This window comes from Aspergillus chevalieri, chromosome 2 (genome assembly GCF_016861735.1).
Source record: "Aspergillus chevalieri M1 DNA, chromosome 2, nearly complete sequence".
Taxonomy (NCBI): domain Eukaryota; kingdom Fungi; phylum Ascomycota; class Eurotiomycetes; order Eurotiales; family Aspergillaceae; genus Aspergillus; species Aspergillus chevalieri.
Genome location: NC_057363.1, coordinates 1,189,976 through 1,213,373, shown reverse-complemented (window position 1 = coordinate 1,213,373; position 23,398 = coordinate 1,189,976). Strand labels below are relative to the sequence as shown.

The window sequence follows — 23,398 nt, the reverse complement described above, 5'->3', positions numbered from 1 at the left end:
GCTCCTGAGCAGGCGAATCTTTGACTGTTAATATTGAATGATGAGCCGCTCACTTCCAAATATCATTGAAGGGTCAACCCCAATTGAGCCCCTTCACTCAACGCTGTCTACACCTTGGTCCTTTCTCCATCCAACAACGGAATTGCATGATGCTATAGCTGGATCGACCAAGTATTTCTTTGACACAATCGCATTATCCGTCAACAATTCACAGACATCTCGACTGCAGAACACCAGAAAACGCAAGAGATCCGAGGCCAGACAAGACCAAGCGGATCGGGTCTTGCAGTTAAAGCAGTTGTATGTGGAAGGATTTACATCGGACCAAATATGGGAGCAAGCGACCCGAATTCTTGATTCAACCAGCAAAGAAATGGAACGCGATAGTATCCATGCTGGGAAATCGGCGCGAGCCCCTTCAGCCAATCTTGCTGGTTCGGTTTCCGAGTCCGAAAGACCTGGACATGACTCAATAGAGGACTCTGAAAAAGAGTCGGTAATCGACCACGATGATGACATTGACATGGATCCTGGATCAGAGCATAATGACCCTCCTAACGGTGAATTGGATGCTGGGGATGAGATTGATGAGGAGTCTGATGAAGATGCTGCTTCCGCTAGATCTGATGATGAAAGTGAACACGATACATATATGGAAGATCGTTTCGGGTTGAATGATGGTTTCTTTTCGATAGATGACTTCAATGCGCAAGCTGAAGCTTTCGAAAGGAAGGACCTCAGAGGTGGGCCGACTGAAGAGGTCGATAGCAATGATGAAGAGATCGATTGGCATGCGAACCCCCTTGTTTCGGGAAATGCAATGCCCGTTTCAAAAGGCTCATCGAGGGGAAACGGAACGGAAGATAAAATGAGCGATAATAGTGACGAAGAAGGACCTACGTTTGGGAACGCAAACTTGCAAGGTGATTCGGATTCGGAGGAGGACGGTGACGGTGTAGGTGCCGACGGTGGAGACAGCGCTGGTTGGATTGACACTAGCGATATCAAATACGCCGACTTCTTCGCGCCGCCTCCCCGAAAGGTCACAACAAAGAAGGCACGCCCGCTCCCAAAGACGCAACCTGATACGGCTAACCTCGACAACGATGTGGATCGTGCAATGGCTGATGTGCGCCGCGATTTATTCGAAGACGAGCCTTCGGATGATGAGGTCTCTGCCGACGACAATGGAGACCCTAAAACCCAAAGATCAACGCATGAGAAACAACGGGCACACATTGCGGACGAGATACGTCGACTTGAAGCCGCCAATGTCGCCAAGAAGGAATGGATGCTCTCTGGTGAAGCCAGGGCAGCTGAGAGACCCGTGAACTCATTGATCGAGGAAGATCTTGATTTTGAGCGAATCGGGAAGCCGGTACCTGTTGTTACGACGGAAGTCTCAGAGAGCATTGAGGACTTGGTAAAGCGCCGTATTCTAGCCAAGGAGTTTGATGAAATCATCCGTCGCCGTCCTGGCACTTCAGATGCCCAGGATGCGCAGAAGCCAAGATTCGAGTTGGAGGACACGAAGCCTCAGCAAAGTCTTGCTGAAATGTACGAAGCTGACCATCTTCGTGCTACTGATCCAAATTATGTCGACCCTAAAAACCAAAAGCTGGTAAAGGAACATGCTGAAATCACGAACTTGTGGAAGGAGATCAGTAGTCAATTGGATACTCTTTCTAATTGGCATTACAAGCCAAAGGCTCCTCAAGCGAACATCAACGTTATTACGGATGTGTCGACAGTCATGATGGAGGAAGCGCGACCAACTGTTAGTGGTGCTGTGAACGATTTGGCAGCCCTTGCTCCGCAGGAGATCTATGCTCCTGGTAGCGACGGTAAAGCTACTGGAGAGGTTGTGTTGAAGACAGGAGCATCTGTTGCCAAAGACGAAATGACCCGCGAGGACAAGGCCAAGTTGAGACGACAGCAGAAGAAACAGAAAAAGGCTGGCGCTGGACACACCAACCAACGGTCTAGTAAAGCAGCCGAAAAGCAACAACTCGTGTCAGACCTGAAGCAGGGAGGTGTCAAGGTCATAGGGAAACAGGGTGAGATTACAAATATCCATGGTAGCAAGGTTGATGGGGCAGGCACAAGAAATAGTGGTGATACACTGAAGTTGTAAGTTACTTCACACATCACTTGGTTGTATATATAGAATTCTGGAATGGAGTCACATATTTTTCAATGCTTTCTTCTATGCAGTATCCTTCTTTTCTGTTCTCTCCCTCATCTTGTTTCTGTGTTATAAATTGAATAAGCTGTGACTAGTTGCTAGACCAAGCCCTTTCTACTTTCATTTCTGCACCATGTTATCTATTCAAACCAAGTCCTTATCTGCCACCCGCTTTGCTATTTCTAGCGCGAATTTTATAAAGAAAGATGTTTTCGCGCTTGTAACTCTCGGCGTCGGGGTCATCCTGGATTTCACTGATATCGAATATTTTCTTTGCCAGTTTCATAAAGCGAAGATCCGCTCGCCTACGTCTCTTAAAGCAAAAGTAGCATATTGAGCCGGGACCAATTAGCTCTTGGAGCGTCGTTATAAGAAGTGGGAAGGCCGGTTCAAAGTAAACGCAGTCAGCAGCTAATATAACAGCTGGATGAGGAGGGATATCATCAGGAAGCGGCTCTCCCCAGTTCAAAACCATAGGTGTAACGAGCGGCGAGAGGTTATTGAGTTTGATGTTCGTTTCCATTAATGGAAGCATCGGTTCTTGGTCGGTGAGGTAAATCGGGGATGGTCCAACAACGCAGCCGCGAGCTACTGCCAAACCGACAAGGCCGCCACCAGCTCCCAGCTCAATACTACCTCAAAAGATCAGCAAATAATCAAATGAAACATACTGGTAGATACTACAGACATAGTTCTATTAGCGAGATTTGACCGGTGTTGGCGCAGAAGATACTTGGCCAGAACCATCCCGGCCGGCCAGAGTTTGCCTCCACATCCCTCGGAAAGATCCTCCTTGAGGAGAAGAGAATCGTTCAGAAGACCATCAAATGACACGCTGCTATTCCCAGCTTCCTGTGGCTTTCTTATTGGGACCAAAGACTCGCTGACATCGAAGGGATCAGTCGAGTCCGACGCTGCGGGGCTAGGAGTGTGACCCTCCATGCAGGAACGAGTTCTAAACCAAATGGTGCGGGGAGGGAAGGAATTAAAGAGGGAAAAGAAGAAAATGAAAATGAAAACCAAGACCTTTTCAAAGGAATATGTGTGCTATTTGTGTGCGTGTGTAATCAAAGGCTGGTAACTTTATGGTGCAAGTGTTGATGGTGGTAAATACATGGAGAGGGGCTTTTTTTTTTTTATCGTAATGATCATCAGGCCACCGTTATCCTGGCTACGGATGTGTCAAATTCATATTGTTCCCAGTCATTCCTCTTGTCCAAATTTGGCCATGCAATTCCATAACATTCCATGATGAATTGAAATTCACATTAATAAAGACGTTCACGTGGTGACAAGCTACTGCTACATACTACGGAGTACTTGCGTCCTTGAAATGATGTCATGTCGTCCTCTTAAGCATTTCCGATCTTCCCCCACATTGCCATCTACTTTCCGTCCGCGTCCACTCAGCCCGATCATTGGATTACTCCATAGCAAGTTCTACTTCCTATTCCCCATATACAGGATGTACTCTTTCAATCATGACGACGTCATTGCCAGCTACTTCTGAACCCGGTTGCCAAGATGACGATACCATATCACCTTCAAAAGCCCATTCGTTTTCTGCTGCAACTTTTATCCATTCCTTCTACTCACTACTGAAGATTCGTTCTTATCAGGGCCATAACATATATCCATCTCTACTTAATTGATTTTTCAAGATGACAACTCTTCACTGTGAGTATTCCAAATGCACTGAAAAAGCTATTGTTGCTAAAACATGATGATCAAGACTTGCCTCCCGTGAAGCCGTCTGCCATTGCGCTGGGTACGGTCTTCACCCATACAGCTTCTCTGGGTATCCTCGCGCCAGTATTCGGTGACACCTACCACCGTGCTCAGGCAGCCAATTCTAAAGAAGAATTCATCAAGTCCAAAGAAGCTGCTGGAGCAGCAGCCGCCTGGGGCAGTTCTTTCGTCGGAAGTGCTGTCCAGGCGTACGGAGTGGCAGCTTTGATCAATGCAACTGGAACACTGAGCTACAAGGGTGCTGCCTACCTGGGAAGTTTGATCTTCATGGCCAGTTCCGCTCCAAGTGTGCGTTGTTTGCCCGTGTCCTTTGCAAATTGTTACTTGTCACCGATGCTGACCTCTTCATTGCTACCACGCGAGAACAGTTCATCAGCCAAGTATTTACAGAGAAGCGACCTCTAGATACTGTGGCTGTGGGAGCCGTTAGCAGAGCTTTCGAAACAGTTGGACTGAGCTTGTTCTTGACATGGTGGGGTACTCGGACTAACCCCTTTGATTAGAGGTGTATCGAAAGCACCAAGGGAAATGTGATGGTTGTCTGATATAACCACATTTATTCCTGTATCACCGTTCTTAGCTCTCTGAATGGATATGCAATTATCTATCGTGCATCTATCGTGCATCTATCGTGAGCCGACTACATTAAAATCAGGCTCTCTCCCCCTTTCTCTGTGTCTATTACATTATCTCTTGTAATTCAGAGCATGCTAATAGCATCTTCTTGCTCCTGACCCTGAGTAAAATATATTGAAATCTACAGTGGTATGATGAGATCCGTGCCGCGTTCATCAAAGCAAGAAATGTGTCCATTGTAGGAAAAACCTATAACACAATTAGACAAAGGTGCGGCAGGGATACCTGGTTTTTTAAAGACGTTAGCATTTGAGTTCAGTGGGAAGGGGGAGAATCTAACATACACTTCAGGGTAGCCATTGTCGTGGTCAAGCTGATACTTTGTTGCCGATGCATTCAGATTACAAGGCGTCGGTGGCAGGCCATTAGGGCCAAGAACACCCTGAATGCCATTCTTGTCTTTCTCAAAATGAGCTGCCAAACCACGTTGTTCCCCTTCCTGCTTGATAGAAACCAGTTGTTTTTGCCCTGCTTCTCCAATCTGCAAGACGTCATCTTTCGGCGTAGCCTGGCTACCAACAGTGAGTAGACCAACAGCATCTGCCTGATTCACAGTGCTGAGCCTGGGGTAGTTTCTTCGGACGTCTCGTTTCCAGTAGGGGTTGTCGGCAATGTCACCGGCTGGCGCAGTCACGGGGTCATCGTAAGTCAGAGGCGAAAGACCTCCGGGTGTAGGAAGACGATAATGAGCATTCAATGGGACACCGGTGGATCGTTCGGGCGCAATGGACAGTAGGCGACGAATACGTTCCCAGATTCCGTAGGATTGGACGGTGTATTTCTAGAAAGATAGTCGGTCGTTAGGGAAAAAAACAAAAAAAAAAAAAAAACAGGCGCTCGACAGAAACCGAAAATACACAATTCAAGCCAGGGCTGAATTATCTTACCTTATGAACGGCAATGGCGTTCGAGGCGGATTTGGCTGCTTTCAAGATATCGCGAGCCATGATGGGCAAGACGTTGACCTACATGTACTAAGTCAGTAATGCCACCTCAGATTGCCGCGAAAGGTACGACATAAGAAAGAAGACTATTCAATTCAAATGGTCAAAACTTTACCTTTTTCAACCGCCTCCAAAGTAGATTCAGTAACTTGCAGTGTGATACGGCGGACATTCATTAGGAAGCGCTGATAGCCGACGCCACGAGCGGAACAATAGTATTTCCACCCGATACGGAGTCTTATTACAGCGAACAGGCATGCAGTGAATTCTAAGCATTCTGATCTACCATTCATATCATTATTATGAACATCGCATTATTGTCAAGACCAAATATTAAAGCCATTTCGAAGCTAAAGGACAGGATACTACTAAACAATGTAAGGAGACCACTATTTAGCGAATCTCACTGGAATACCAAGGATACTAGGATGTTGGGATAGATGCAGAACGATCTATGAGCTTGTTTGACTAGTCCGGGAATTTGTCTAATAATTTTTTCCTCCACGCCATTTCCTCTTTAAATCTCATTCTTGGCCTGTGCTTCAACATCCGTTTGGGGAGTTCCTTCGACCTGCACCAGTTTCTGTACAGCATCGACTGTCGCATCCGGACCACCGGCCTGGCGAAGCAAGACCTTACCTTGTTTATCTACAGAGAAGACACCTCTGATAGTACCCTTTGGTACTTTCTTGAACCCAATGGCGCTAATCAATACAGCGCTGGCATCGCAAAGGAGAGGATAGGGTAAATTTTGCTTGGACCTGAATGTAGTATTTGCCTTGGGCGAATCTGTTGAAAGACCGTAAATTGATAGCCCAGTTGATGTCAGATGGCTGTACTTGGCGCGAAACAGACAAGCTTGCTTTGTGCCTTTCATGGAATGAGTTCTCTGCAATAAACCACTGGGCATCTCAAAATAGGAATACCAAGCTTGCATTACTTACAACCAGGGGTTGATGCTCTTGGATAAGTAAATAGAACAACACCAGATTTGCTTGTAGCTACAAGCTCTTTGAGATTTGTTTTTGTGCCATCATTTGTCTGGATTTCGCTACCGAAACCGTCCAGAGCAATGGTGTCGCCGACATTGGGAACTCCGGCAAGTGAATCAGCGTTTGTAGTATCGTTCGTTTTTCCCGTCTGGCGATCTGAGGCAGGTATCTCTTCTTTCTTGCCTCTCTTATTGGTCTCCGTGATATTAGGCTGTGCAGATGCTTTGCGCTTTCTGAGTTCGACCATAGCGAAAGGAAAGGATGGTCAGTGTGGGAAGGAGAACAAAGAGGTATGTAGGAGTAGAGTAAATGCAGAATAGGAATAATATTAGTACACGTAGTATGTATAGGACATGTACTTGATTTTCTGGACAGCTTGAAGGCTTTCTCTTTCCATTTTAGTGCTCGCCCCTCACTGCTTTTTACTCACTGAGCAGATCTGAGCACACCCTAAGTGCTCTGAGCTGATCACTGAGCAGGGGCTAAGCAGAGGGGTGAGTAATCTGAGTAAAGTAGTCTCAATAAAATGCACCACACTAGTTCCAACTGTCTCCATTTTGTAACACTTTTCACCACCAGCACCTTACCCCCTCAACAAAGTAACGGCTCCATCTATGGAACAGGGAATTGAGATCATCATTCCTTCTGCTCTGTTTTTCACTATGCCAGGGTTCTCCCCAGAGATAGTAAGATTGTCCCGGTTTCCCGGCATGTGGCCATTGGCTGAAATTTTATACTAAGACGGGTCATAGGCAGAGGCTGAGCATGCCATCTTTTAAACGAGCCAATTGCCAGTATTCTGGTGTCCTGTGAGATGCGGTGGAGAGAAGTAGATTGACCAATTGAAATGATGTAGTGTGGAAACCGCGCGCATGATGCGGCTTATATGTTCTATTTTTCGTCTTTCACTAAAATTTGATACTTTACATATAATTTTAAAGCGAAAAGCTACTCCTGGGTATGAGCGTGAGGGAGAAGGGACCTGGGAGTGCAAGGCTCATCTCCAGAGGGATTTTTGCACTAGCTCTCCTGTGACTCTTTATATCACACCCTGAGAAGGTAACTTTAGCAAAGAACCATCTGTCAATTAGAAGAGTGTTCAACATGAGTTATATTCCCTGCTGCCTAGTATGTTTAGTACATACCAACAGCTCTACAACCCTATTTTGGATCGCATTGCGCTGATGAGAACGATCCTCCGTCCATAGACAGAAATCACCAGAATACTTTACAGTGGGACAGTAGAAGGTGGGTAGAAGGGGGATAGACAGTATTATTATGAATAACACTAGATCATAGGCAGGATATACGATAATTTACTGCTATAAAACATGAGAGCATAATCCCACTAGGCAGCCGCCCCCTTCTTTCTCCCATCGGACACCGATCATGCAACTTGACCTCGAGATACACCGCAGCATAACCGGGTATAGCTATGGATCTCGCCCTGTGATAGAAGTGGTGTCGAAAGACCGTAATTAGTAATTGTTCCCCCCTCCAAATCGGGCCCGGTCTAATCTTCTTCGGCTTCGCTGCGCTTCCTCTTCTTCCACTAGTTTCCCCGGATTTCCCTGGCATACACGTAAGATCTGCCCGCACATGGGTCGAAGTAGTTCCCCCAGTTATCCACAGTGGGCAAGACATTCCCCGGAGGCACATTATATGTAGCGCCATCGCGCTGCCTCGGGATAGAACTGGTACAGAACAAGGTGAAGACGTCATCAGGACTAGCTGCCTTCTCATGCTCTTTGTTCAAGTATGGGAAGCCCCTCTGTATATTCTTGCACTGTTGAGATTCAGTGCGGGGGATGTCGAAATCCAGCGACAAAACAGCGTCACCCGCTGAAGCCCCAGCCGCATTTAGGACGATGTACTTGTGGTTCCTGAGGTTGATTTCCCCCGAATTCCTCCTCTCAACCACCCGGAACGTTCGAATAGAGGTCTGTTTGGTTTGGATATGATGATTTGCAACGCCATCATTGAGATGATGATTAACAAAGCGAATACGTTTTGCCTGCATGAATGCACCCCCTTGAATATCTTCAACAGTCACCCACTCACTGACCTTGAAAACATACGATTTGATTTTTCGAATCTTCACCATTTGACTTTCAAAATCAAACCAGGGAAAACCACCGGACACTGGACTGGTCTTTGACTCGAAAATCCCTATACTCCAATAACTGTAGTTCATCAAGGAAATCATCCTTTCGGGCTGTGCACAATGCGAGAAGCCAGATGTACGGTATTTTGAAGTATCTGAGTGAGTTTCTGGATTGTGTATTAGGCCGTTTTGACAGACCTCACATCTGGGGTCACATTCGTCCCCGAGACATACTCGTTCCTCCGCATGCATCGATGCGCTAACACGGCTTTAATTATTGCCATACCGCCATTTTCATCAGATAGTGTACCGCCATAATATTCTAACAGCTTTCTAGCCACCAGACACTTCACCTCGGGTCCAATATCTCCCTGCAAAATTGGGAAAATGTCATCCAACAACTCAAGAGCATGGCCGCGACCGCCGCAGCCGCAGATCAAAACCTCCTGGACAATGTCTTTGATCTTGAAGACTGGCTTGTGGCCAATAGTTGGGGGCTCCAGAGGTCTGCAAGGGAGCAATATTCTCTTTCGCCGAGAGGAAACCAGATACCCATCAATTGGACATGAAGCGAGGAGGTGCCACAAACAATCATGCAACCAGGGCGTTCCTGTGCCAGATCCCCCAAGGTTGTTAGAGTCCAGAGCATGGTGGAATTATCCCATAGGAGACTTATAGTAGACCGTTCACCACAAGGAATATGGTCCTTTTTTCCAAGAAAAATCCTCGGGAGAAAGCGACTTAATGACTTCGCTTGGCGTGGGTGCGTGCCATTTTCCAAGTACATCGCTGAGTGTAATGATTTTTGGGTGTGGTCTCATGCTGTCGGAGAACCTGGTATAGCATCCGGATGCCTATGGCTCTCCATGGATCGTTTTCAATTGGCCAAAACTGGTACCACTCTCAAAACTTGAATGGAAAACGAACAGAATGTGGACCTGTGATGTCAGAAGCTCATTCTTTTCGAAGTAAGTGCCATCAAAGCATTTATATATAGTTTTGTCCAGCTCGGTGGCATTGCGTGATGTACCTGTGCCAGCGCCAGAGAAGAAGGGATACAGTGGAATCGTATTCTTGTCGAAGAACTTATTCTTGTAGTTATGGAAGTGCTCCTCAACCTGGTCGTGAAGGATCTTAGTCAAGTCCGGCGAAGCCTGGCAATCCCATCGTCGCCCAGCGTTAATTGACCAGTGAGCCAGGGGTTGGAGGGTAGTACGGCAGCCCTGCGTCATTGTTTGAAGCCCTGTTGAAAGAGTGTAACGCATGGAGACTGGAGGGAAATACGACAGTACCTGTTTTCGCATACTCTTTAGTGATGTTTAGAAGAGTATCGCTAGAGGTGTCTGACTCGAAAGTTGGTTTATATGGCATGGTTATGATAATATCAATGTCGGGGTCGGCCGAAGAGTCGCAGGACTCAATGATGAGAGATTTCGGTTGGACTTGCGAATCTCTCTTTTGCGGGACGAAATGGCCAACCTTCGACACCACCCTACCCGGACGGTGTAGAGTCCATAAGTCGGTAACCGGGCGCTTTAGTTTCCTGCACTCCCTGATTTTCTCCTTCAGATTGTAATAGGTGTCTTCGTCTGTATAGTTTATCGGATCCACCAAGAAAGTGTTCAAATGCACACCAGAGTGTCTGACGCGGCATGGTGAGCGGTTATAAACGAGGAGAGCGTCGAGACAGATTAACGTGGACGATGACCCGGGACGTCTGGTGAAGAGGGCGCAGAGGAAAAAGCCCCAAAGGGGAAATCATCGGAGCCAAAAGACCAGCGTCCAAAGGAAGTTAATCAAGTTAATCAATGACCCACAATGTCTATCCAAGCCTGCATTGTCTGGCGAGGAGGGTGCAGAGGAAAAAGTAAAAGAGGTGGCAAAAGCGATAATAATCTGCCGACTACCTGATCTTCGTCACTTTGTGATATCACATGACTACTGTTCCATTGCCATCTGTAACATATCTACACCAACTATTTTAAACATGATCTTCTTAACAATCATTGATCACAAATATAGCTCCTAATCAAAATAGATGATAGTGTAGATGTTAGCGCTCGAGGAGGAGCGCCAAGAATGGGTCTCTTAATAAAAAAGTGCGTTGATGGAGAGCATACAGCGAGTCCCCCCAAGTTTTCGCAGAAAATATCGACAGTAGCACGCCCTCACCAAGTAAATGCAAGATGCCGGAGTATTTCCCGCAGCAAGCTATTTGTATAGTGACATATGATGCAAAATTATAATGGAGCAAAAGGCTTTTTCGAATTCCCTAGATTCAAGGCGCTAGTGATCTAGACTCGGCATTACCCTGTTAAATTGAGATGACAGCGGCTCCATGCTAATCCTTTGCTCCAAGCGGAATTTATTATTGTTATTGCAAATAGTTTGTCAGTCACCCAAAAGCACTTTCAACCATGTTGAATTATAGTAGAGTACTCCGTACAAGCACAATTACATGGTACCAAGCTGTTCCCCTTGTACCGAGTGTTACGGTAACCATGGATGGCGGGCGTTCTTTTCTTTTCTGCCGGAAGATCCCGACATCGGAACCAGGTCTCGTGCATTAAAAATTTCTCCCGCTTCTCAATTCCCATTGCAGGAGAGCTGCGATCGCTATCCACGCCCCATCATCCAGTATCGCCATCATATCATCTAAGCTTCTCATCACTACTAAACCCTTTCAATTCTTTTGTAGTTGAGCATTTGACTCCTTACTCATTGCATTCCTCTTGAATCTGCTACCCCTGCGTTTCCACTTCGACTGCCACACTACAACCATAACCACATCGATTTAATTTGGTTAACCCGTGCCACGGCACGTTCAACTTCGAGCAGTGTCAGTCTAGTGACATATTCCTTTCATTGCCTAGTAGCGACATCTCATCGGTCGACAACGTTCTTTGCTCGCAACCATGAAGGTCTTCTCTTCCAACTGCACTTTCGACTATTCCTGGAATGAAGTTTCGACCGCGAACTGGCGCAAGTACTGCCCATGGAATGACAAATCAACTCATGTCGTGGGGGTGGACACTTTGTCTCGATCAGTCGACCCATCGACTGGTATCGTAAGTTGCCCTGCTTTTACAGGCCCTTTTTCGAGTGACTCCAATTGACATCGCTGCTGAGCATAGTTGCGTACGGAACGCCTGATCACATGTGATCAGTCTGTGCCACAATGGATACTATCATTGTTTGGGGGGAACGCTACATCTCATGTCTACGAGATTTCCTATGTTGATCCAATCGCGAAGAAAGTCACAATGTGTTCCACCAATCTTACTTGGTCCAACGTCCTCAACGTTCAAGAAACTGTGATATACCGACCTTCGCCGTCAAAGGCAAATTCCACCGATTTCAATCAAGAAGCCAAAATCACTGCGCTTTGTGGTGGCTGGCAGAAGATCAAAAACAAGGTAGAGGAGGCAAGTGTGGAAAGGTTCAGTCAAAACGCCAAGAGAGGACGAGAAGGCTTCGAGGCGGTACTCGAGATGAGTCGACGTGTCTTCGGCGAACAACGTGAGCACGAAAGAAAGCAGCTCCAGTCGTGAGCAGTCTGCTTCATCAAAGACATCCGTTTCCATCCGCATATTAAGCGACTTGCATATTTCGGCGTCCGTCTCTAATCCTTTTTGTTTAGGTGATTGTTTTTTCTTTTTATTTATTCGGTGGCCGTGGCCAGTGTTTATACGATTATTACGTTTCCACTTTTACGAAACTTGTTCTTGACAAAAAAAAGTTGTCTAGATATCCCTTGGTTCGTTGGTCAATGTGTATTTGTTCCCGTCTCGGGACCTTTGTGTACAAAAAGATTAGAATAGAGGATCTGATAGATAAAGGCATTATTAGGATATTAGTGTCGAGCCAACCAGCAGTAATCATAGCTTCTGTTGAAGTGTCTTTCGAAAGAGCTTCTTAATACTCCGTTCCAAACCAGTTAACGCCCTCTAAGCCGCCTATTAAAGAAGAGGAAGAAGGATGGCAATCAGCCGAGAAGACCACCCAAAACTACACGACTGACACCAGTCACCTCATTTCTGGCACTACTGCGACTGGCGTCTTCGAATTCTCGCACCACACCGGCCACCATGATCTTTCGAAGTTTTGTATCCGCTTTGGAGAACATTTCCCCTAGGGAGACAGTGCATACTGAAGGAGTTGATACCAGAGAAATCAATCGAGTGTAGCAATCAATCAAAACATCACACAGGGTAGCAAAAGTTTCGAAGAAATCTGGCTCGAAGGGGAGTGATGGCGTTAAAAGATAAGAATATTCTTCCCCTGGAAGGAGTTCAGATGACTCTGCCTGAGGAAATGAGCTGACAGCCGCAGCCGTTGTCGCAGATGGTGTGATATTCCCTGCCATTGCTTTCAAATCAGAAGGATCGCTGGATTGCATGGGGAGCCCAATCTCTGTTGCCGAGCTAGTTCTTCTGACTTTCGTCCCTGCGTGTGCTGCTCGTTTGAACATCTGTGGAATACGCGCTCTGGCTAGCGTTGATGACGAACTCCCGTCAGGTGGGTGTACTTGCTGGAAGGCTTCAAATTCCAGTAGTAGCGCATTTAGGGCGCGCAGAAATTCGGAAGGCGTTGAACTGATGTCCAAAATCGGCGGCAATGACAAACCCAGTAAAAGGTAGTTGACTGCACGACGAGACAGCTTCCGAGGGTCGAAATAAGACATGCGTCCCAGGTCCGCCCGGGAAAAGTGAACTGTGTTAAACCAGTATACGCGCCCCTCATGACTGCAAAGCCTGTTAGCACCTAAGTCTAGATTGCTCCCCTGAAGAATGAAGACAATGTGGACAAACTGACGCTTTCCGAAGATAGTCCAAAGTAGATATCCGTTTCGTTGCCATATCATGGATGTGCTGATATATTGCGCCAGCGCTTTGTGGTCCGAGTGTGCCTCCTCCACTAGTCAGAGGGGGGGGGATAGTCCCATGTGTACTTTCTTGTCCAACACTTGATTTCGCGGTATCTCTTCGAGTCAAACTTGGGCCAAACGTGGACGATATCATCTTTGCCGGCGTCGAATCGCGTTGGGTAACCCCCGCAGAATATGCGTAGCTTGATTTGAGGATAAAGAATCAGGAAGGCTTCGCTCGCCTTCTTAACGTTCGCATCCGAGTCTGGAATAATATTCAACGCGCTGTAAGTACTGTAGTAAACCGTATGGTTGAAAGTACGCCGTAGAGTAGTAAATATTCTGCAGCAATCCGGAGAAGTTTCTCCACATTCATTAATTAGCCCCTCCCCCCCTTTATTGTGTATATCTTGATAAATGTACTCCGTACTCTGTACATTTAGCGTATGATTCCGTACTGTCTGGCATTCGTGTACTAGTCCCTCTATTGACTCTGAAAAAATTTTTTTTTTTGGTAGCGTAGCAATGAGTCCTTGTGTCAATATTGATATAGATACATATCGGGGCCCTTCCAAGGACGGAATAGTAGTACCAGGCTAGTTAAGTTACTCCGTAGTCCCGATGGCTACTGCCCCTCCACTTTATCTTCTGCCTCCGTCTTTCTTGAATCCCCTGGTCCATTGTAAACACACTCCCTTTTCACATCAGAAACATACTCCAAAATCAACAACGAGCGAAAGCTGCCCCTGCATTTACTTGCCAAAAGCGCCTTCCCTATCCAATCTGCGCAACATGAGCGCATCCTTTGAGGAGCCGGCCCCTCTACCAGGGAACTGGCCCGTGGACCCCCAGGAGGATACGCCCATTTCAGAGAATCGTGTTTGGGTCGACGGATGTTTTGACTTTAGCCATCATGGTGAGAAGTCAATCCCATCCATCCAGCATGGAGATAGATCGATCCTCTAATTCCCAAATCTCTCTGTAGGACATGCGGGAGCTATGCTTCAAGCCCGTAAGCTAGGCAAAGAACTATTCGTGGGCGTACATTCGGACGAAGCAATCCTGGAGAACAAGGGACCAACGGTGATGACTTTGGAAGAACGGTTAGTTTACTGAGTTGCTTTTACCTCGTTCTCTCTTTCCTACTCGCCAATCCCCCTATATGCTGACATCGATTCTTATATCTGGTACTCAGTGTCGCTGCAGTAGAGGCGTGCCGCTGGGCATCTCGGTGTATTCCCTGTGCCCCATACGTAACGTCGCTTCCCTGGGTGTCTCATTACGGCTGCCAGTATGTCGTTCACGGCGACGACATCACCTCTGATAGCAACGGCGACGACTGTTACCGGTTTGTCAAAGCAGCAGGACGCTTCAAAGTGGTCAAACGAACCCCTGGGATCTCCACAACAGATCTTGTTGGCCGTATGCTCTTGTGTACCAAGAGTCATTTCATAAAATCCGTCGAGGCTACGCTTGCCGGGGAAGAAGGCTCCAGAAACTGGGAGGAACGAAAGGAATTCGCCGCGGATCTTATGCAACGGATTAAGGATTATGCCACCGATGAGACTGGACTACAACCTGGACCTCAGGTTTCGACTTGGTCTGGTTCGAGTCTAGCCAAACTTGACGGCAATGTTGAGGAAGCAGGGACATTTGAGAGTCTTGTTCATGGGAAGCCTCCAAAGCCTGGGCAGCGGATTGTTTACGTTGACGGTGGCTTTGACCTTTTTTCATCTGGTCACATCGAGTTCCTTAGACAGGTCTTAGCCCAAGAGGAGACAGACGGTCACAAGCGTGACTGGTATAACCCTGAACAGAAGAAAAGCAGATTGGAAGAATCCGGCGAGGACTATCCTCCAGCTTATATCATCGCCGGTATCCATGATGATGATGTGATTAACAAGTGGAAGGGACTCAATTATCCGATCATGAACATCTTTGAGCGTGGACTCTGTGTTCTCCAATGCCGTGTAAGCCAATATAATTCGCAGTCCTGAACAGCGCTTCCGTATGATGTTGACTTGAGGGCCAGTATATCCATGCCGTCGTCTTTTCGGCTCCCTTTTCTCCAAGTCAACCTTACCTTGAGAACATGCCATTTGGTGTCCCCGACGCCGTTTATCACGGCCCAACAACGTTTATTCCGCTTACATATGATCCCTATACTGCCCCAAAGAAAATGGGCATTTTCAGGGAGACCGAGTCCCATGCCTTCCAGCATGTGAATGCTGGCGAAATCGTTGATCGGATCCTAAAGAGTCGAGAAGCATATGAAGAAAGGCAGCGCGCCAAGTTGCAGAAAGGCGCCATCGAAGACTTGGCCAAGGCAAAGGAAGAGACAGCATAATAACCGCAGCGTTTATAAATTTGTAGCTGTAAATAGTTTCAACAACGACATACCTGTTATTTATTGTATATAAAGTCGCCACCAGTAGATACAGAGCAAAATGTACCCAGTTTAAAGTCAGCTTTTGTATAATAATTCTAGGCCCATGCAACAATATGCCTAATTTTGCAATAGTGCTGAATGTTCGCACATGCGAATCGACATATGGAAGAGTGAAAGTATGGCATGCTGTAAGTTCTTCCCAGATAAGAATACAGTAATGAAGATCATCAAATTAAACTGTCAATACAGACATATTCATACAAAAGAAAAAGGAACGGGTATGGTGCCGGAGTGTTTAGTCGGCAGCCACCAGAACTGACTTCTCTTCAAGCAATTTTGCGAGTTCCCCATTTTGGTGCATCGACATAAGGATATCGCATCCACCGACAAATTCTTTGTTCAGATACAATTGCGGGATGGTCGGCCAGTCCGAGTATTCTTTAATGCCTGGTGAGATTGCAAAATGACATAATCAGCTCCATGCATCTCAGTTGTAGTACGACGGAGCTCTAACTTACCTTGTCGCAATTCAAGATCCTCCAGCACATTGAATGCGACGAACTTCTTGGGGTCTACACCCTGCAGGCCCAAGATCTGGATACTAGCTCGTGAGAAGCCGCATTGCGGGGTTTCGGGCGTTCCCTTCATAAACAGCACGACAGGGGCGGTGGCAACTGCCTTATCAATCGCGGCTTTCGTCTCAGTAGACAGCAGGCGTGCATGGAGGGCGGAGGGCAGCTGGAAAGCAGCGGTGCGCGGCTGCACGAAGCTCGCCGGCCGGGAAAGTGGTCGGAACGCCTTGGGAAGGCTTCAGTGTCTGTTCGAGTCTAAATCCCGGGATGTTCCCGAAGTATACTTACCGACGCGACTATTGTCCTCGAAAACATAGCTTAAAAAGCCTTTAATTGATGTGCGTCTCGGACTAGAAACCCAAACTGCGATTCAAAAAGGTTTGGTATTATTGATATGCAGAATGCAAGTACGCCACTAAGAATACCGCTGATTAACAATTGAAAATCATATGCTCTCAACCAATCAGAATTTGAGGCACACTAACTATTGCCGCCCTGTCAACCCCATATTATGTTTTACTCAAAACCGTTGTTCTTCAATATCACCGGATTATGAAGTCAGCGGAATCCAATCCATGCAGTTGTGTTTGGATGAAGTTGAACAAAAATGGCAATATTGTAGAGATTAAGACAAGAGAGGAATTGTTGGTATTTGCTTTGGTATACCGAGGTATAAGTTTTTCTTTTTTTCTTTGGTCCCCATCCCATTCATTGCGGAGATGGGAACGCTTCTGTTTTCAATTCTTCTTTCTCAAAGAGGCCGAAAGTTTGCGCCAGATACTCCAAGAGTAGCCCTAACGTTATGCCTCCTCCGGTAAACAAACAACCGTTATTAAACCACCACCAACAGTTCTGGACATTCTTCAGCTGAACTTTCCAAATCATAGCGCCAAGTGTAAGGATTGCACTGCCACAGCTGCCCACGAAAAACATAGGACCAGCGCCTGCCGTTACCCCTGCCGCAGCAAGCAATGCGACCTGGGTCGCAGCTAGCCCAGAAAGAACGGTCTTGGTGTTGTGTTCATGGCGAAGAGCGATTGATTTAATCCCTGCAGCTACATCATCTTTTATGTCCATATGGGCATATATCATATCGTACAATACTGTCCAGGCGACACAGCTAGAATAGAGAGCTGCCGCTGACTTCAGTGCATCGGGATTGGCGAGAAGATCCACGCCCAATGCTGGAAATCCCATCATCGCGCCCCATGAGAATGTAAGCCCCAAGATGACCTGAGGGTAGTTGGTGAAGCGTTTGGCAAGGGGATATGTCGTCACTAGAAGCAAACTGGGAATCCCATACCATAGACACTGGGTAGGAAACTGGAGCAGTACACCAAGCCCAGCCAGTAACTGAGTGCCTGTAAACAAAATCGCCTTTTGGGGAGACAGCGCTCCCCTTGCAATTGGCCGAAATTTTGTGCGTTCAACATGGGGGTCCAAATTCCTATCCCAAAGGTCATTTATCGCACAACCGGCTCCGCGCATAATCAATGCACCGGTGAAAAAAAGGCCTGCTGTGCCGATAATCTGCAGCATTGTGGCATGCGGTGCCATGGGGGCTGCCAAAAGCGTCGAGAATATACATGGGAAAAACAGGTAATATGTTCCAACGGGCTTGTCGAGTCGTACCAACTCAGCGTACGGTATCCATGACTGAGGAAGAGAGGCAATCAGCCCGCTTGTAGGAGGCCTATAATGCGTTATTGGATTTGCCGATTTGTTCGATTCAGCGGCCAATTGCAACGAAGGTGGAGAATGTGAACTATATCGGACAGAGGTCAACTTCCTAGGTGTAGTTGTTCGACGCGCCGGGAAATTTGTAGGCCTGTTTCCTATACAACCGCGCGGCATGGAAGATGATAAACGGACATGGTGGATTGCCGTCGAAAGGCGTCTATTGCACAGATCAAAACCTCGTTCCCCAATACACTTGTGCAATTGACCCCTCCGATATAAGCCGAAAGTAAATATCGAGAAACTCATGCTGTAAAGCACGATATCAAGAATAATGAAACCACAAAACGCAGAAAATGAGAATAGTTCAACCGCGATTCATATTCATATAGGGAAGAAAAAGAGAGAAGAAAATAAAACCCTTCAGCTAGCGAAGTCAATTCCTTTGCACCATAATTTTCCAAACTGCGACGACTGAGGGCATCGAATTCCACAGTACCGAAGAATATCCAATTTCACGTGCTGGGTCCACACGTCCTCGAAAGGAAGCCTGCCACTGTGAATGTTAACAATCGGTTGTATACGACATAACTTCTACATAGTACTACTGCCACCTTGCGTGTTAAAGTTAATTACGCGTTAGTATTTGGATATATTTCGACATCTCCTGAAACCATACATTTTCTTTAACAGGTCTCGGAGTTCATGCTGACTGTCGCGTAATCGCATCGCAATGAATCCACAAAGAGCTGTAGGTAGCTCCTCTCAGGACTTCAGAAGACGTTCGCGGCTTTCTGACTTATCGAAATAGGTATTGCCTTTTGGTATTCACTGATAAAAGCTGGATGAATGACTACCGCTTTTCCAGAGAAGCAAAAGGTGCTTTGCCGTCGGAACGCCTAATAACACTTCCCATTTCCTGAACTAGAGGCAGATTGATCGTTTTCGAAAACCAGCTTTCGCATATTAGAGATTCAAGCGCTTGTTACAATGCCTGCCCAGAGGCCCCGCGCGGCTTTTGAACCGATCTCCCCAGACTTGAATATCCCGGCACTTGTGGACGCGACACCGAATTTTGAGTTCGCTACCAAGATTCATTGCAACGCAATAGACCGCATGGGCTTAGGGGCCTTTGAAAAACTTGTTCAGCTCTGTGTGGTGCAAGGTGGGACACCTCTGGTTGTTGAAGGATTCAATGAAAGTCTGGACAGTTCCATATTCTCCGAAAAGTGGCTGAGAACTCACCATGGGAAAAAGAGTAAGTCGTCAATATAATACTTCCCTCTTGACATTGCTGACAGCACGGTCTTTTCCAAAAAAAAAAAAAAAGCGGAGTTTGCTCGCAACCTTACTACTAAGTCAGATCTTCCTCTCACAATCGGTCACTATCTCGAGAACATGCCTCTTCTTACCAATCAATGGACGGAATTCAACTATAAAGACGCGAACCTCCAACGTATTTACTTGAAGGATATTGACTGTCCTCCGTTGTGGCACGACCATCTAAAGCGACAAATACCTCCCACAGTCTTTTATTTCAACGAGACCCCGGAAGCTTATGATGGCCCGGGTTCCGCATCAGCTTTTATTCCCGACAAAAGTGCGGCAGGGGTACAAATAGCCAAGGCAGGAGACCTCATGAGTTGCCTTCCGCCAGATATGCGCGCGGAGAACCTTATGTGCTATATTGGTCACGAAGGAACGTATACCCCATCTCACCAGGAAATGTGCGCCAGTATTGGTCACAATATCATGGTTGAAGCATCAGATGGGTCAATGGAATATGGAAAACACACAAAACCCGGATCTTCGCTCTGGTTCATGACTGAAAATAAAGACCGTCACGTGGTTTCCGAATATTGGATGTCCACATTGGGCCATGATATCGAAATTGAAGACCATTTCGCACAGATGAACGCATGGAAAGCAGCGCCATTTAAGACCTACATTGTTGAACAGAGTCCAGGTGACTTAATCCTCATACCCCCTCTAGCAGCGCACCAAGTCTGGAACCGAGGCACCAGGACAATGAAGGTAGCATGGAATCGTACTACAGTTGAAACTTTGAAGATGGCACTGACTGAAGCGCTTCCACATGCTCGAATGGTCTGCCGGGACGAGCAGTATAAAAACAAGGCGATTGTGTTTTACTCCCTTGAACGATACTCGAATCTTCTCTGTCATGTCGACGATTACAACATTGATAACCCAGAAGTTAGGCAACTCATCAATGACTTTCAGCATCTCCTTACTCTTTACACTCACATTCTGCTGTCAGAGAGCTTCTCGCCAAGACTACCCGCTGAGAAAGATATTGAGTTCACTGCCTTCGACAGCAATATCACTTGCTCATATTGCAGAGGAAACATATTTAACCGCTTTTTGACATGTCCATCATGCATAGGGACCCCGACCTTAGAAGGGGAGGACACCTACGATATATGCATGGAATGTTACGCGATGGGAAGGAGCTGTGCCTGCATTTCCAATCTGAAGTGGGTTGAGCAATTCCCCTGGGAGGAGTTGACAAACAAATACGAAGTGTGGAGACAGCAAATTCTCGGTCTCGTGCGCGATACCAATAAACCTTACCAGCAATTCTCTGCAGAAAGAGAAGGAATGGGGAAAAAGTCCCTCGCTGAAGTATGCCAAGAACAACTGAAAGTACGGCCATGGGTTGATATCACGAAGCCGGCTGTCAAGAAGATCGAGAAAGTCAGCGACTCGGAGGCGACTAGCCCAGCAAGAAAGAAAAGGAAGGCGGGTCGCCGCAACACGCCCCAGGGCACCGGCCATTGTCACATTTGCAAGTATGCTGAGCCGCTATGGAAGCTTGTGTCTTGCTCGTTCTGCAAATTGAATTACTGCTACGGTAGCCTTTACAGGGCCTTCAGCATACAGCCGCAAGATGCCATGGAAAAGTATCATTGGATGTGCCCTAGGTGTCAGAAAATCTGCATCTGTGCGGCGTGTCGCCGAGACAATACTATGAATCCTTTCGAGCCTACATCCACAGTGCTTGGTCATGATACAAAAAAGATAGCAGACCCTCGCAGCGTTGAAAGCTTGGTCAATTTCCGGCATTCGAATTTTAAATGGCTTGAGAAGACAGGTGTGGATGACGAAACTCGACTTAGCAAACGCCAGAAGGAGGCCGACGAGGAACGCAATCAGTCTTCAATCGACCACGCTATCCGGCTTGAAGAAGTACCTCAAGCATCAAACTTCGACGATAATATACCTGTGGACCCGTCGTTGGAGCAGTTATTCCTTACGCCACCGGAATCAAATGCTCAAGAGCGTTTACAGACCTCTTGCGAGTGTAGATGACCGGGAGGGCATCTGTGCACCTGGCGGCATTTCTATATGTGAAGTCCAGGAGGATAATGGGGCGTTCTTAAAAATGGGGTTATGCATAACGGCGCGTGTATAAATGTAACAATAAGGTTGGGCTTCTTCATTTTCAGTCTTTCTTATTCTAGGTGATTTCGCAAACATTAGGGTTCTAGGATTTGGTTGCTTAGCGTCATCAATATTTCAATTTTGTCGGCTTGACTTTGATATCAGAATGACGAACTTTCATGAATGAATTAACAAGCTAGTATTATTGTTCTTCTGCTGCCCGAAAGTGTTAGTGGGCAAGCTATCTAGGCACCCTTGTATTCATATCGAAGATTCTGAAGATGTGATAAATCCACAGAGACCATTGCTTCCCGCACCAATAAGATTACTCCGAACATCGCTGGAAAGCATGAGCTTAGGTGATTGTCTTCATGATAATCGACCAAATGGAAGTTACATGTAGATTTTGGAAAGGAAGATGAGAGATACGTACCTCCTGGAACTATATATAGACCCGGCCAGATAGAGGAAGGCGATGGGTTAGCGAAGAGATACACCAGGACTAATATCCCGCAGATGCCAGTATTTGTAAACAACAAGCTTTGTCGAACGAGCGTGGTGCGTTCGACCTCTGCAGCAGGTCTCTTGCTTTTGCGATCTAACAAACGCGACATAAACAGCTTCATTATGTAGGTCGTTACCAGCAATGACATGATGCTGAGGAAGGAGAAGAGCCGCACAGTGGGAGTTGATGATCTGTATAGCACTGACGGGACAAATACTAGGGTTGACAGTAGCGGAAGTGCAGTGAAAACAGTCTATGCCGTTATGGATTGTTCAGCATCAGACCTAGCCTGTTTTAGAGAATGGGGATTATTACACTATATTGTGCATTCCGCTGATCATTCTGTCTCTGCAGTTGCTCTATCACTCGTTCTTGTTCTGTGGACTCTGTCAGGAACAACGTATCTAGAAAGATAACATAGCAGACGGACCTTCTTCATCCAACTCTTCACGTTCATGCCCTTCATCGCCCGAGTCCTCGGGGTAGCGGAATGCTCTACGAAGTCTTGTAGTAGCCATGAAGCGACTCAAGACTTGTAATCAGGGCAGACGTTCGATAATATGTTGATATGAAGACTGACGAACGGGCCAACTATTGGTGGTTCCGCGGACTCCAAATTGTGGTTTGTCTTGTTTGCTTTCCCTCATATCAACTTGCGGTCCCTCCACATCTCGCTTCCATTTACTTGCTAGAATCTCCATTTGAGGTTATTTTCTTGTTAAGAATGTCGCTACAAGCTGCGCAGTGGCGCATTGGCGCCCGGCGCCTACAGACCTTTCCTGTCCGAATCTTAACACCCCGTCGCAACTTGATCCCCGCGCCAAGCGCAAATTCGGGCCCTCTGATGGAAAGACGGGCAGATCGGGAGCTCCCCTCTGTGAAAGCAGAGCGACGATGGCTGCGGACGCTGCCGATTTTTGCTGTGGTTGTGGGTGCAGCCATGCTGGGCATTTTCAACTACCAGAAATCTTCGTCGAGTGTGGTCAACAGTACATTATACGCGCTGAGGACGTCGCCGCGTGCCCGGGAGATCCTAGGTGATGAGATCTATTTCTCACAGCAGATGCCTTGGATCAGTGGGGAAATGAACCAGCTACATGGACGTATCGACATCTCATTCTGGGTCAAGGGAACAAAAGCCCAGGGTAAAATGAGGTTCCGCAGCATTCGGCCAGATCGGATGAGCTTTGTACGTCCTCCTCCATCCTTATCTGCTTTGTTTCTCCTTTCACATGGCTGCAAGGATATTTGAAGGTGCATACTAATCAGCCCAACCAGTTCCGTACCGAGGAGTGGAGTTTGCAGTTGGAAAATGGGACATTAGTACAGCTACTGGAGGGCGACAGCGACCCATTCAACAAAACTGAATAAGCAAC

General features: G+C 46.8%; 15 protein-coding genes across 15 annotated transcripts; 6 read left to right on the top strand and 9 right to left on the bottom strand.

Annotated features, from left to right (window-relative positions):
• Positions 1-37: 37 nt before the first annotated feature.
• MPP10 (rRNA-processing protein MPP10) lies at positions 38-2,134 on the top strand (the record flags this gene model as incomplete). Its single annotated transcript, XM_043284720.1, has 1 exon — positions 38-2,134. One exon carries the CDS (start codon positions 38-40, stop codon positions 2,132-2,134), a length of 2,097 nt encoding a protein of 698 aa, XP_043133483.1.
• A 208-nt stretch (positions 2,135-2,342) lies between these two features.
• Positions 2,343-3,127, bottom strand: ACHE_20419S (uncharacterized protein; the record flags this gene model as incomplete). The annotated part of the gene is made up of 2 exons (XM_043284718.1): positions 2,343-2,817; positions 2,874-3,127. The coding sequence occupies 2 exons, from the start codon at positions 3,125-3,127 to the stop codon at positions 2,343-2,345; spliced, it is 729 nt and encodes a 242-aa protein (XP_043133482.1).
• A 719-nt stretch (positions 3,128-3,846) lies between these two features.
• ACHE_20417A (DUF1761 domain-containing protein) lies at positions 3,847-4,437 on the top strand (the record flags this gene model as incomplete). The annotated part of the gene is made up of 3 exons (XM_043284717.1): positions 3,847-3,862; positions 3,918-4,222; positions 4,303-4,437. The coding sequence occupies 3 exons, from the start codon at positions 3,847-3,849 to the stop codon at positions 4,435-4,437; spliced, it is 456 nt and encodes a 151-aa protein (XP_043133481.1).
• A 333-nt stretch (positions 4,438-4,770) lies between these two features.
• On the bottom strand, positions 4,771-5,686 carry ACHE_20416S (putative NADH-ubiquinone oxidoreductase 21 kDa subunit; the record flags this gene model as incomplete). Its single annotated transcript, XM_043284716.1, has 4 exons — positions 4,771-4,795; positions 4,855-5,351; positions 5,458-5,535; positions 5,630-5,686. The coding sequence occupies 4 exons, from the start codon at positions 5,684-5,686 to the stop codon at positions 4,771-4,773; spliced, it is 657 nt and encodes a 218-aa protein (XP_043133480.1).
• Positions 5,687-6,031: 345 nt separating this feature from the next.
• Positions 6,032-6,753, bottom strand: ACHE_20415S (thioredoxin peroxidase DOT5; the record flags this gene model as incomplete). Its single annotated transcript, XM_043284715.1, has 2 exons — positions 6,032-6,384; positions 6,459-6,753. 2 exons carry the CDS (start codon positions 6,751-6,753, stop codon positions 6,032-6,034), a joined length of 648 nt encoding a protein of 215 aa, XP_043133479.1.
• A 1,305-nt stretch (positions 6,754-8,058) lies between these two features.
• ACHE_20414S (uncharacterized protein) lies at positions 8,059-8,610 on the bottom strand (the record flags this gene model as incomplete). Its single annotated transcript, XM_043284714.1, has 1 exon — positions 8,059-8,610. The coding sequence occupies one exon, from the start codon at positions 8,608-8,610 to the stop codon at positions 8,059-8,061; it is 552 nt and encodes a 183-aa protein (XP_043133478.1).
• An 854-nt stretch (positions 8,611-9,464) lies between these two features.
• ACHE_20413S (uncharacterized protein) lies at positions 9,465-9,914 on the bottom strand (the record flags this gene model as incomplete). Its single annotated transcript, XM_043284713.1, has 1 exon — positions 9,465-9,914. One exon carries the CDS (start codon positions 9,912-9,914, stop codon positions 9,465-9,467), a length of 450 nt encoding a protein of 149 aa, XP_043133477.1.
• Positions 9,915-11,525: 1,611 nt separating this feature from the next.
• ACHE_20412A (putative mitochondrial protein sorting (Msf1)) lies at positions 11,526-12,161 on the top strand (the record flags this gene model as incomplete). The annotated part of the gene is made up of 2 exons (XM_043284712.1): positions 11,526-11,678; positions 11,745-12,161. 2 exons carry the CDS (start codon positions 11,526-11,528, stop codon positions 12,159-12,161), a joined length of 570 nt encoding a protein of 189 aa, XP_043133476.1.
• Positions 12,162-12,595: 434 nt separating this feature from the next.
• On the bottom strand, positions 12,596-13,631 carry ACHE_20411S (uncharacterized protein; the record flags this gene model as incomplete). The annotated part of the gene is made up of 2 exons (XM_043284711.1): positions 12,596-13,355; positions 13,426-13,631. 2 exons carry the CDS (start codon positions 13,629-13,631, stop codon positions 12,596-12,598), a joined length of 966 nt encoding a protein of 321 aa, XP_043133475.1.
• A 638-nt stretch (positions 13,632-14,269) lies between these two features.
• On the top strand, positions 14,270-15,824 carry ACHE_20410A (ethanolamine-phosphate cytidylyltransferase; the record flags this gene model as incomplete). Its single annotated transcript, XM_043284710.1, has 4 exons — positions 14,270-14,393; positions 14,463-14,580; positions 14,673-15,447; positions 15,510-15,824. 4 exons carry the CDS (start codon positions 14,270-14,272, stop codon positions 15,822-15,824), a joined length of 1,332 nt encoding a protein of 443 aa, XP_043133474.1.
• A 337-nt stretch (positions 15,825-16,161) lies between these two features.
• Positions 16,162-16,753, bottom strand: GRX5 (monothiol glutaredoxin GRX5; the record flags this gene model as incomplete). Its single annotated transcript, XM_043284709.1, has 3 exons — positions 16,162-16,313; positions 16,385-16,664; positions 16,727-16,753. The coding sequence occupies 3 exons, from the start codon at positions 16,751-16,753 to the stop codon at positions 16,162-16,164; spliced, it is 459 nt and encodes a 152-aa protein (XP_043133473.1).
• A 393-nt stretch (positions 16,754-17,146) lies between these two features.
• On the bottom strand, positions 17,147-17,977 carry COQ2 (putative para-hydroxybenzoate-polyprenyltransferase Coq2; the record flags this gene model as incomplete). Its single annotated transcript, XM_043284707.1, has 1 exon — positions 17,147-17,977. One exon carries the CDS (start codon positions 17,975-17,977, stop codon positions 17,147-17,149), a length of 831 nt encoding a protein of 276 aa, XP_043133472.1.
• A 1,128-nt stretch (positions 17,978-19,105) lies between these two features.
• Positions 19,106-21,445, top strand: ACHE_20407A (putative JmjC domain protein; the record flags this gene model as incomplete). The annotated part of the gene is made up of 2 exons (XM_043284706.1): positions 19,106-19,373; positions 19,446-21,445. 2 exons carry the CDS (start codon positions 19,106-19,108, stop codon positions 21,443-21,445), a joined length of 2,268 nt encoding a protein of 755 aa, XP_043133471.1.
• A 317-nt stretch (positions 21,446-21,762) lies between these two features.
• Positions 21,763-22,540, bottom strand: ACHE_20406S (uncharacterized protein; the record flags this gene model as incomplete). The annotated part of the gene is made up of 4 exons (XM_043284705.1): positions 21,763-21,857; positions 21,951-22,275; positions 22,338-22,399; positions 22,453-22,540. The coding sequence occupies 4 exons, from the start codon at positions 22,538-22,540 to the stop codon at positions 21,763-21,765; spliced, it is 570 nt and encodes a 189-aa protein (XP_043133470.1).
• Positions 22,541-22,746: 206 nt separating this feature from the next.
• On the top strand, positions 22,747-23,393 carry ACHE_20405A (cytochrome c oxidase assembly factor 1 family protein; the record flags this gene model as incomplete). The annotated part of the gene is made up of 2 exons (XM_043284704.1): positions 22,747-23,211; positions 23,301-23,393. 2 exons carry the CDS (start codon positions 22,747-22,749, stop codon positions 23,391-23,393), a joined length of 558 nt encoding a protein of 185 aa, XP_043133469.1.
• Positions 23,394-23,398: the final 5 nt, after the last annotated feature.